Here is a 12,844-nt window from a genome sequence, read left to right as displayed (position 1 = left end):
ACTGAATCAAACAATTTTTCAGAATGTGGGGCGGGAAAAATTGCTCATTAAGATCAAGTGAATTTTATGACTATCACTTGGTTTACTTTTTTATCTTTACCCAGATGTTTGCCAAGATTATATACGCTTAAAAGACAAATTAATTTTTAAATAGTCATAGAGTATTATGGATGAAAGTTTTCCTTAAAAGCACAAATTAGGTATTAAGATTTTCAGAAAGGCATTTGACATTAATGCAAAGTCACTTAATAACACTATTTTTATAGGGATTTGTATGTTCAAAGGATTAAACATAACTGAACTAATGAATCCTTACAACATATTTCCAGAAGAGTTATATCTTTCTGGAATGGAAACCTCATAAACTAGTAATTGGCGATAAAAGCTAAAAATGTTAACAGCAATTATTCAAAGCTGATTAACTGCAGGATCTTGAAATACTTACAGTGGGCAGTAAAACTATCCCAGACTGTAAGCCAATGACCACTTCAGCAACAGCTGCAGCAGTTTGAAATAGCTAATCTAGGATGTATATTACAGTGCCCACAGCTGTGCCGTGGTGATGGCCAGTGCTGCCCATCTGTGCCAGTGCAGAGCCAGCTGGATTATTTGAAATCATTGCTTTAAGTGGCCAAATCAGCCGACTGCACTGGGAGGTCTTTCATGTTGGTTTTGCAATGAGTCCAGTCCCAAAATAAATATTGGCAATCACTCAAATAAAAGAAGACTGGAATGAATCCTCTCAATGTCACACCTAAGTAGTGGAAAGAACACTGATGGGACTCTTTCAGACACTGATGATAATATGAATGTGCTTTAAAAGCAAAATTGAAAAATACCCCCACACATATATTGAGTGGAGGCTTTCTCCCACCTCTACATCTTTCCTCCACTTAAAGTTGATAGGCGATTTTAATTTTTTCTTTGGAGGACATTAAGAACAGTTCTCCTCTTGCTACTTAAATCTGTGTTGAGTAAAATGTCATGCTTCCATAGCAAAACAGTTATGAAATACAGGAAATAGAAACATGTGAGAAAGCTCTTATGGTAATTTAATTTCTTCCTATGGCATTCATCTCCCAGTAGATGCCACATATTCCCAAATATCTTTCACAACCAGCATCATTTAACAAAGAGGTGTTTGGACACAGGCTCTATGGTCCAGTGCTTCATATTAAATCTTAAATCTCCACTGTCCTGAAATTTCCTTTTATGTTGCATAATTAAATTATAGCATAAACCAGAAAATGTTGTCTGGTCCTTATGTGCAAGAGCTACCAATACTTTAGGGCTGAGAATTTTATGAACTTCACATACACACCATAAAAGCTGGAAATGAAAGCAAAACATTTCTTTACAATGTGGTTTTTAGGCACGAATTAGGAAAGAAGCAGTTTGAAACCAACTAGTGTGGCTTAATTAGTTAATCAGCAAGGTTTAGAAGCTTGATGCCAACAACTGAGAAGAATGGATGCCCAACAATATGGTATGTTTTTCGTTAAGTGCAGAAAGGATGGAAAAGGTTGACTGAAATGAAAAAAAAAAAGAGGAAAATAGAACTCCAGTGGGATCAGCTACCATAAGACAAGTAGGCTTGAAGCATCATCATGGTTACACCTGATTTTTTTTTTTTTAATATAATGAAAAGAAAGCTTAGAGTAATTAAGTACAAAGTCTATCAGAAATTGGGTAATAAAATCTAAAAGTTTACCTTTTATCTTTTCATACATGGAAAACCTTATTTTTATTTTGCTTAATTGTTCTAACAAGTTTATTTAAGAACACAGCTGAAAAAATGTGCCAGCTTACTATATGGTATATTTGAAAAGAAACAGAAAAAAGATATTGCAAGAAATAAGAGTTACCCGCGTATAATTTTTTCTATCATAAGTAAATGCATTATGCATTCTGCATATGCTGTTTCCATGCCCTACAGATCAAATGCGAAATTACAATTGAAGTTTTTTGGTACAGACAACTGTGTAAGACACAGTTTCCAGACCCAAAATGCAACTTGAAGGCATTAAAAGCAAATTTGATGTACCTATTTTCTTTCTTTAAAAGTAACAAAAAGTTTATGGCTCTTCTTGTTTACACAAACTACAAATGAGTTTGCTCTACAAAAACTTGGCAAAGTTCCTTTCAAAATATTTAGAAAGCAAAATTGTAAGCAACAAAGTTGGAGTGTAATACAAAGTGCTGGTGTCAAAGACCTGTTGCAGTTGCATGCAGGAGTGGGAGTAGTAAAACGGAGCAACTTATTATAAACACTTTTAACAGTGCTCTAGGGTAAAGCTGTTATAGTCCTATTATGTTTTGGAACTGCTAGAATATAATTTGAATACATAAAATCAACCCACACCTATCAATCAAGAGCCTAGATCTAACACCTCACGAGTATTTGTACCTTTGCTGAAATACATTTACGGTTTACGGTTGCTAGAAGACAGGCATTCAAGTTAAAAAGCGATACAAGTAACAACACTACATGAATGGACCCTGATTTGTGAAAGTAAACGAGCTCCAAAGGTCTGTCATGCAAGCTCTGCACTTTATAAAGGGACAATACTGATGTAGCACATTACAGTCTTGCTACATACTCCACAAATCCATCAGTGCTCAGCAATATGAACTAACAGGATTTTTATATCACAGGACAAGCAAAGAACTACACTGCAGAGGAAACATTAATGAATACCTACCATACGTACAAATCATTTTACTAGCTTCTCTGAAGAGAAGAATTCCATTTGGAGATGATACATCAAAATTTAAACGTTGCGATCTAAAAAATAACAGCAAAAATATTCACATGGTCATCGAAGCAGAAAACTGCAATGGATTCATTCCTAAAACAAAAAAAACATTTGCTGATTACAAAGTACAACTATTTGATAAACTAATTCTAGCTTCCAGTCCAATGACATGCACTCTAGTTATTTCTGTATATTGCCAAAGAAACAATCCTATAACAAAAGACAAAACAATTTTAAGCAGAAATGTGGCCAGACAATACATACACAGCTTTCAGTGACCGGTGAACATTTTCTGCTCATACACAGTTGAGAAGAACGCTACCAAGGTTCCATAATCCAAGCGGTTAGGCTGACTTTTACCCTGCTTCTGCATCTGTGTAGCTTTTAAAAATAAACTAATCCCCACTGGTTATTCTGCAACATAAAATCTGTAGCAGTCACAAGCCAGTTCTCTGACTGTAAATTGTAACACATGCTTTTTATGAACATTCAGACCCGAAGAAGATTGCACCATGCTGTCTTCCCTGATGCACAGGTATTACCAAAGCCAAAAAGAACCACTATGTTCCCAATCTGGAAATGCAACAGAGTCCTTGCTGAAGTCCCTGCTGCATCTTTCCAATTTGTCCTTGTAATCAAGAAGCCTAATGCCCAGTTCAAGCCTAAAAGTTAAATCCAAATATTGGTCTTAAGCTTCTAAGTAACTTTAGCAAAACTTACCCTTAGTTTTTATTGGGACTGAGAGGGAAAGGAGTTGTCACTGAGGGAGGTGAACCAGAGCAGCCCTTGGCTGACCTATTTGGTAGTCACACACTTTTGATCAAATGCGGAGTCCTTGTACCACCCCTATCCCAGAGACAGCAGTAGGTATCTTTGCTGCAAGTCCAATTTTGTGTTGTCTGAGTCCCTGTTTGCAGGGTACTTTGCTGCAAACTCTGGAGTAAATCTGGGTGTTTATAAATGAGTAAAACATGCCTTGTATAAAACATCTGTGTATTCCATAGACACAAAATAATAACGGCTGGCAGAGAAAAAAACAGAACAAAACCAGCACATCATCTCAGTACCAGACTGGCATAATGCACAATCTGATAGTCTGTAACATATTTTAACCATGTCAAAGTATATTGTATAATGCATTCTAACCTGTAAAAGCTAATGCAGTACACAAGTCGTGTAAAAACACCATCCCAGATGATGATCTCTAAAGGGAACAAGGCAGATTTTCTGAATAGCAATAGGTAGAAAAAAACCATGAATATGGAAAGTAGCTTTAAGAGCTGTCTTTTGCATAAGGTTTATTGTTCCAGCTCCTCTTTGCTTTTGTTTACTGTTATTAGAGCTCTATGTTTATGATTTAACAATCTTCTTGAAATAAGTTGCACCACTATTAGTGTATACTGCTTGTGCATTGCATCAGAAATAAAAACAGCTTAAACTTTTCCAGTAATTTATTGTACCACTACCAGGATAAAAGACATAATTAGCCTACACAAACCAAAGCGGGAGTCACAGCAAGCAAGTCAACACCAACAAGACAGAGGGAACTCTGCCCCAGGGTTTGTGTAGCCATTCAGGGATTATGTGCACTTTGTACATGCTAGGGTTTGACTGGGAGCCAGGTCTGAACTTTAAGGCATCAATTTCCTCTCACTAGTTTAAACTAAATGTTTTTTTCAAATTTGAAATATTTCAACTTTTTTCCTTCTACATCTGATTTGCAAGGCAAAATGAGAAATTATGAGAAAACATACTTCTTTGTTGAAAACTCTAATTACTTTGGTCATGAAGATACCCAGCATGGAGACTTTAACTACCAATTTTTCATTTAATTTTTTTTTTTTTTTCCTTTGGGCAGTACACTAAATATTTCCAAGCATAATGATAATTTCCTCAAATAAATTGTTCTGTTACTTGTGGTAAAACAGGAGTTCCATCCTAACTACTGTAATGTCAAGTACTGAAATAACCTCCAAGAATCATCTGGTTAGCACATAGGGAAGATTTTAGATGTGGGAGAAATTACCTACATGCTATTTATAAATATTGCTGTATTAGATACCATTCTTTCCTATTTTGGCTAGAAGAGTTGAGTTGCAAAAGAAACTGTAAAGGGAGTTGTGCTTTTACAGGCACACACATATGCTGCTTGGCTTAAGGCAAAAATTCAGCCTGCAGTAAATCTTGACAGCAGACAATTTTTCTGATATTTAATTATAGAGTCAGTATTTATCCCTGGTTAAAGCATACAGTTCCACTAACACTGAATATAAAATCACAGTAGTATCTCATATATATTCTTGTAATTAATCCTTACCAGCTGATTTTGTAACAGCTACCATTTTGGTAAAACAATACAATGATTCTGTGACACTGAAAGCCGAGTTCTGCTTGCAAATTTTGTTGCAAAATAAAAAAGCAGCAGTCTTAAAATCAAAGTCAGACATCATGAAGATAAGCAAAGCATAGAAAGATGGAACAGAGTATTCATCACTTACTAAATTTTTCATGTGCTTCTTACCTGTTTTGCATGAATTCTGCCATCAGCTTCAAGATAGGGGTTGTACATGCAGGTTCGCGGTACCACAGTTCAATAGCTCTTTGCAGAACAGAAATGTATGCAGGGTATCTTCACCAAAGTGAGTTAAAGAGTACACTGATAAAATAACACCTCGCAAAACAACTTCCCCTAAAACTGTACTACACCATCAGGTGGGTGGGCCAGATACAGACCTTGGCAGCCCATTCTGACAGAGGCACTGCCAGAAACTATACATTTAAGCATGTCTCTGCTTAGAAGACTAAATCCTTTGGAAACATTAATGCTTAAGTGGGAAATAGTTAATATACCAGAGCTGTAATGAAGGAAAGGGAAAGCAGCTTGTGTATGTGAAGCTAACCTGTAATTACATGTATAAAATGAGCTTAGGTGTTTAACAAATGGCATAAGTCACAAATGGCAATTTAATTTAAAACCACTATAAATTTACATATTAGCAAGTCCTGGGCCCCAAATTTCAGTGCCATCTCATAACATATTCTATTTGCTATACAAATGCTTGGGAACAATTTGATAGTATGAAGTTGTTTCCAGAGCATTCAAGAAGATAATTCAGCCAAACTGTGTGGGGGAGACGAGCAAAGTCACATTTCTAACAACTCCTTCAGGAGATCTGTTTGCTCATCAGCACCCAAGAGATATCTGTTCTTTTAAAGCAGGATTTAAAAGAATGCAAGACAGAAAAAAAATAAGTACAGCAGACTCTGCAATGTAATTTAAAAAAAATCTTATGAGTTACTGACTGTATCAAAATATTTAATGCAACGATTTGATACAAAGCTGTCCCCTAGTTTTCCCAACGTGCTGAAAAAAAGAGTTTATTAGGATAAGAATGCAGTCTGGTAATGGAAATGAGGTAGCACAGTCTGACCGGCAAAGATTGAACCAAGAGATTTTAACTATACAATTTGCTATTAAAACATGATCTAGCTAATCTAGTTTAATAATAAACTTATTTTTCATTTTTAACTTTGTTTCATGTCATATAATTCTAAATTATTTAACCATGAGAGAAATAGCAACTATTCTTAGGAAAAGGCTATTGCCTGTTCAGACAATAAAGGCCACTACTGTGAATCTTACAAAGCAGAATACAGACCAAGCACTCAACATGGGATTGTGAAATAGAAGTCTGAAATACATACAGGTTTACACGCTTCTGGGACAGTCACGGCTCAGTTCGCTATAACTCTTTTGGGTGGCAGCTAAAGCCGTCAGGCATAGCACTACTGATGAATGACAGCGCTGTGCAGACAGACAGAAGGCATTCTGGCTACTGCTGTCCATCTGAGGCATCTAATGACTTGTGCATTTTTGCTGCCAACTGCTTGAGGTACTGCAGGCACAAACTATATATAGTGGAAGAGGCTGACATGCGAAATATACTTTTAGACCTTGTTTCTCTCTCTCCTTTATGGTGTTTACATTTTGAATCAAACAAACTAGAGTTAAACATACCATGGAGAGTTATCCAGTAATAAACTGGGATTTAAATTCAAATCCTACTTGCTTACAATATCCTCTAAGGGCATAGATGATCCATGCCACCTCATACGCTTAAAAATTCACTAATGCCAATTCCATTTTTTCTGCAGTGGACTTCCAAACCAGCTCACTCTCAGCAGAGGATGGTCAATATACTGAAAATGCAGCAGATGACACGTAAGGTACAGAACTGAACTATGGTATTAATTCTCCTAAGTCAGGCCTCTTCCTTAGCCTTCCCGGTAGCCTCATGCACACAAAAGGGAGGTGGTGCAGTGCTGCAAAGCCCCACTGAGGAATTTTGTGGGGTAGAAAGTATTTGTCTTTTCAGATTTCACGGTAAAGAGAGTAACTTGTCAGCCAAATCCTACAATCAAAATCTAAGTCTACAAGTATATCCGATATGATCAGCTATCTTAATTCAAAAACATAAGCACTGAGTCTACATTCATTAACAAGGAAAGCCTGGAGACTATAGTAAAATTTTATAAAAGCTAGAGTCAACAGAAAGGCCTTGGCAATTTATTATTTTTTTTTTAAATCCAATAAAGTGGGATAAATTGCTTTTAAACATAATACTATTTTTAAGTGTTTTTAACCACAAGCTTCAAGGAATCTGACTAATTAATGAACTCAACCTAACCAGTTCAAGTTCAAAGGAATTCAAACTGCAAAAAGTGATACTGAGGTTTGCATCAATGCAACTGGCATTAACAGCTACTACAAACAGATTACCGGTCAGGTAGCCTTGTCTGGTAAGAAAACGTGTTCCCCTCTTCTCCTGTCATTAGGAAACTTCAATCCCTACAATTGTTTGTTGGGCTCTTTCAAGTTTTTACCTAATCCTGAATCCTTAAAACATATTAACTTAAAAGTTTAGTTCTTCAAAAGTAGAATAATTTTGAACAAGTCGTCTTACTGCTACACATGGTTTTATTTTGTTAAGAAATATGATACAATTTTGGACAAATATGTAACAATGGTAATTTGGTGAAAAGATTGTTTTGCTTGTTCTAGTGATCCACATATGAAGTAGCATAAGATCAGGCATCCAAGTATCTAGGTCAACTGGAGCTTTTAAATGACCACTACATAAAACATCTCAATGGCAGATCACTTTTTCTGTAAACTTAGTGTCTATGTATCTATACATATAGGTATTTTTATATAGACAATTTCATGCACTCACACATATACATTGTGTGCTATCTAGCAGACTGCAACTCTGAATCAATCTAATAATTGAATTCTTGCAACCCATTTTCTTACTGCAACCTTTTTCTTTCAAAGAGACAACAGAAGTCATTAAATACTGAGAATCAACTGGAAGGAACACAGAAAAAATAGCCTATGGGCTAGCACCTAACTGTAAGACACACTAAATGAAAGTAACAAAGAAGTGGATATTACCCTGAACTCACAACTGAATCTCCATGGACGTATCTGACTGCGAGACCAAGGACCTTAGACTACAGCCTGATATTAGTATGAAAGAAAACAGATTACACATTCAACATTTCATCCAGGCAGTCTTGGAGTAAGCAGCAGAATGAAATACCTAAGGAGAATCATCACTGTTAAGAAAAACAGGTTTTGATTCTACTCAAACTGGTATACATGTTTATTCAGGCCACACCTGCATGTCCAGGACTGACCTACAAATTACTGAGACCCCATGTTATGAACACAAAAGGCAAATAAACTTTCCAAAGCTGTGGTACTGGAATCGTCATTGACAGCTTGACATATCAATATTTCAGGAAGAATAAATGACTTTCATATCCAGGGTTTGGGGTTTTTTTGTTTTGTTTGTTTGTGTGATGTTTTTCTTCATCTTTCATTACTAGATACTTTCGGAAAATGGTATACTTAACACCTGAAGCTGCTTAAAATATTTGGAAATATTTTAATGAAGTCTTTTGAGACATCACCTAATACAACTTTAAAACAAATTTTACTATTATTATAAGTATTTTCTCTTCATCCCTCGCCAGAGGAAAACTATAAATCTTGTCTCAGCTGAATGAACACCATTTATCATATTCATTTTCTTGTCAATACAATTATGAAAAGCCTTTGGCCTTTTTCCAAGGAGCCTGATTTGCTAGAGAAACTCAATTAGTATAAGCAAGCCTGCTATAAAACAGCCCTATTTGGCAATCTAGCGCAGCTTCAGCATACCTGACGATTCACCTCTAAACCATGATCCTAATAACTCAATCATAACGGTAAAATACAAGATACAATGGTGTCCCCCGTGCCTCCCTTGTCTCCCCTCCCTGGACCAAAAGGACTTAAAAGAAATTATTTCTGCTCATTTTTGCCATCTACTGGACAAAACTTAAATCCTAAACATTGCAACCAGAAAAAAGCAAGGAATCTCTCAGGTGAGAGATTACCGAGTGTAATTTGTTTTGTTATGGACAGGGCTTAGACCCAAAATATTTCCTGCAATCACTTGAAAAGTTTATCAACACATTCTTCTACCAACATTTGCAAGTGACTATTTCTGACAGTCTTCAATACAAAATAAACATTGTCTTACGGTATATCATAGATTAAAAGTTCAGCCTCCTACCCCTTGCTTCTTTGTATTGTTTATTTATTGAACAAATGCAAGTACACTAGATTTATTTTGGCTAATATTCCATACTTTCAATATTGAAATACTAGGGCTCCAAACAGAATAAAACCTGTTTGAAAAACAGCTTTTCTTTGCTATTAAAACCATTTTCTGATTATATATTTGAAACTACAAAAGAAATGTATTAATCAAAGGATACTTAAACTTTGTATGATAAAATTGGCATCTGACTTTCCTTTCTCCTCCCATTTACCTTTCTGTCTTTATATACAGTAAATAAGAGTTGCAATAATAGCAGCTTATTCTGCTATACTGTTTTGGATCAATACCTGGACTCAGCCAAATGAGATGAAAGCCACTGAACAGAAGCATGCACTCATCCTTTACAGCCAAAAGTGAGGATGGAAAAAAATTTTGAACCTGTGCAAGGCAAAAGAAACCGAGAAGGTCTGAGCTTTGAATTCCACACAAGGCTAAATTTCAATCTATTTTTATTGTTAATACAGAATAATGAAATTCAAAAGTTGGAGGTTGTTTTTATTTATTTGAAATTAACTTAATTCATAAACTGGAAGGAATAAATTAATGAAAAAAAAAATTCAGGAAAAGGTCCTGAGGATTACATATCCTGCATCCTTGTATAAAAAACCACCTCCATGGATGAATCAATTTCTTTCAAATGGAGAGGAGGTAAGTCTCTGCTCTGTTATCCCTCCTCCTACAACTGGAGATTTGCAGTTCCGCACAGGAGAAAAGCATGATACTCATGCTGTACAAGCAAAAAAAACAAAGTAAAAATAATTTGAAATGGAAGCAGCACTGATCTGCTTTTACACATCTTCCTGATTTTATTATTAAGTTTCAGGGTAACACAAGCACAAACAGTACTAACAAAGTTAAATGTACCCAATGGTGCCCACTAGAAAATGAGATGCTAATTCACAGTCTGGCTCAGTAGTGGGTTTTTTTGTTTTTGTTTTTGTGGTTTTTTTCCTTCTCCCCTCCAGTCCTCTAAAACTGAAATTAAGGGATGCTTTCCACTGATTTTGAGAGAAATAAAGATTACACTGCTTTATGCTTTGGACTTACTTTCTGCAAGCTAAGCCTGCACATAGACAGAATCACTGCAAGCTTGTGAAGGTCTTAAATAGGACTTATCTGAATGGTCCTCGGGATTCTACTACCCATCACACAAGGACGTCTATCAGATCACACCAAGCTCTGCTGGACAGTCTTTCGGTCCTTAAAGGCTAATTTCCTAGTTGCAGTCCTATATTGATGCATTCCTCTTTCTTACCCAGGAATATTATTAGTGAAAAGTAGAATTTCATTATTTACTTAAAATAAAAATATTGTTAAAACCTTGATTTCTACTAAAGCCTGTAATTGTACTTGAATCTTATTTTTTCTGTCTATAAAACCAATACATAATTAACTTACATAGCTTTACGAGATCTAAATTATAAATCAAATATTTGCATAGTTACTTTACTATATATTTCAGCAGTTTGTTACTAATATGACTGTGTGCCTGAAGACAGAATGTCAGCTATTGGATTTATAAAAATACAAAACATTTCTCTGTAGTATTAAGAAAATAGCCATGAGTATTATTTTATTTGTTGGCATTAAAATGTATACAATATTTAAAACAAATAGAGTTCCATTATCATTACCTATTGAAGAAAACTACAATATAAAGATTTTGATTGTGTTTTCAGATGTCCATTTTCTTCTGGATCAAGAAGACTGCAGGTGTTGCGGTATTAATAGAGTTGACATAAATAGAAAGTAACTGACTAAATTAAAGACATGATTCATACCAGAGAGAGAAATCTCCCCAGACAGCACTTGTACAGTATTATTTTAAGCACTTTCAATGTTAAAACAAATGTAGGTACGTTGTGTTTGGAGTTAAAGACACAGCTTTTTTTTTTTTTTTTTTTTTTTTTTAAGGAAAACATTAGGGATTTATGAAGGGAAGAAAACCACTTGGATGTGTTTTCTAGATTAGTAGTGTGACACAACAAAAAAGTGACCTCTCTGTGGTCCTTCCCAGTTAACTGCATGGTTGCCATTGTGCTGTAATTTTAGCTGATTACACATTAGTTCATTTAGCTTTGTTTCCTCTTCCCCACTGTGCCATACTATTAAACTAATGCAAGGGGCCTGGTATCCCTCTGTGCACAGAGCTGGTATTGTCATCGTGTAATAAGGATACATCCAGTCAAACAGCATGGTGTAGCTGGTCTTTGTGTTTAGTGCAAAGGCAATCCCTCGAAGATCCCTTGCCAGCCCGATCAACATACGCTGTCAGTGGGAAAGAGACACAGTAATTGATTTTCACGTTAGCACAGAGCAGATGGAGTAATAATCAGCCAATAATGACCACATATCTGATTTTGATTCATTAGTTTAAATGTCTCACTCCAATTTTTTCTTACAAAAAACACAAAGATTCTTTTAACAAACAAGATTTCCACAAGTTTTATAGCGATAACACTACCAAAATGCTTAGGAAATGTTTTTGATTATTTGATATGCTACCCTAATGAACAATGCAAATTAAAACATAATATAAGAATATTGTGTATTAAAGTTTAAAAGTGCTTCCTGTATTAATATATTTAAAATAACAGTAACAATAAAATGTTAATTTAAGCTTGTAATATTTTGAATGAGGTATAAGACTAACTGATACTCATAACAAGCTACAATTAAGGTTGCACTGAGATTCTCATTGTACTGTTATTTTAAAGTATCTTCCCTGCGCCCGCCACCCCGGAAAGTAATTTTCCACATTAGGTTTCTTCAAAAAGTGACTTTTTTGTTTACGGAAAACCATGCAAATGTCTATCTGTATTAACATTAGTTCTGAGATGAGTATGTTTTTCCCTTTCATGACTGAAGTACAGCTTCAGAATCCTTTCAGCACAAATGCAGACAACATTTTATGCATAGATAATTAGCCTCTAACTAAAGGGATGTTTTCAGGATAATTAATAGACATCAATAAGAAACACTGGTGAATGAAAAATATTTTAACAATATAAACAAGCATTTCAATTCACTGAGACAAACAGTCTTTTTGATAATTAAAGAGTTTTAATAAATTTTATCCATGTGTTGCAGGTAGGGTTTGTACTTTTTATTTTTTTTTTTTTTTTCATAATAAAAGACCACAGTACTGCAGCATCTGGTAAAAAAATAACCATAGAAGCATGGCAAAAAACACAGTAAGGAGTTCTTGCTTTAAAACCAGAGCTTATAATAACATACCGCTTGGTGCTAACACTGTAATATTTATAGTATTGAGAAATACAAAAGGTAAGATTCACATATTAATTTTAATTGATTACATAAAGAGCAAATTATTGCTGATGCCTTGTTAAACTGCTAAATGTAATCTTACACAAGGGCTAATTTCTGCTTTTCATATAAAGACCCATTAGTCCAACT

At 35.1% G+C, this 12,844-nt stretch overlaps 1 protein-coding gene across 1 annotated transcript in view; it reads right to left on the bottom strand.

Annotated features, from left to right (window-relative positions):
* The window catches only part of LOC104530524 (ran-binding protein 17), a gene marked incomplete at both ends in the record, with an annotated part of 50,391 nt that overhangs the window by 15,233 nt on the left and 22,314 nt on the right, over window positions 1–12,844 (bottom strand). The window contains 3 exons of the mRNA XM_010175126.1: window positions 2,703–2,785; window positions 5,278–5,385; window positions 11,607–11,695. Of these exons, the coding sequence (XP_010173428.1) occupies window positions 2,703–2,785; window positions 5,278–5,385; window positions 11,607–11,695 (280 nt within the window). The remainder of the gene's footprint in view (window positions 1–2,702; window positions 2,786–5,277; window positions 5,386–11,606; window positions 11,696–12,844) is intronic.

Source organism: Antrostomus carolinensis, unplaced genomic scaffold, assembly GCF_000700745.2.
Source record: "Antrostomus carolinensis isolate BGI_N321 unplaced genomic scaffold, ASM70074v2 scaffold45069, whole genome shotgun sequence".
NCBI lineage: Eukaryota > Metazoa > Chordata > Aves > Caprimulgiformes > Caprimulgidae > Antrostomus > Antrostomus carolinensis.
Note: the sequence above shows the minus strand (reverse complement) of the source record. Positions and strands in the feature narration are given on the sequence as shown.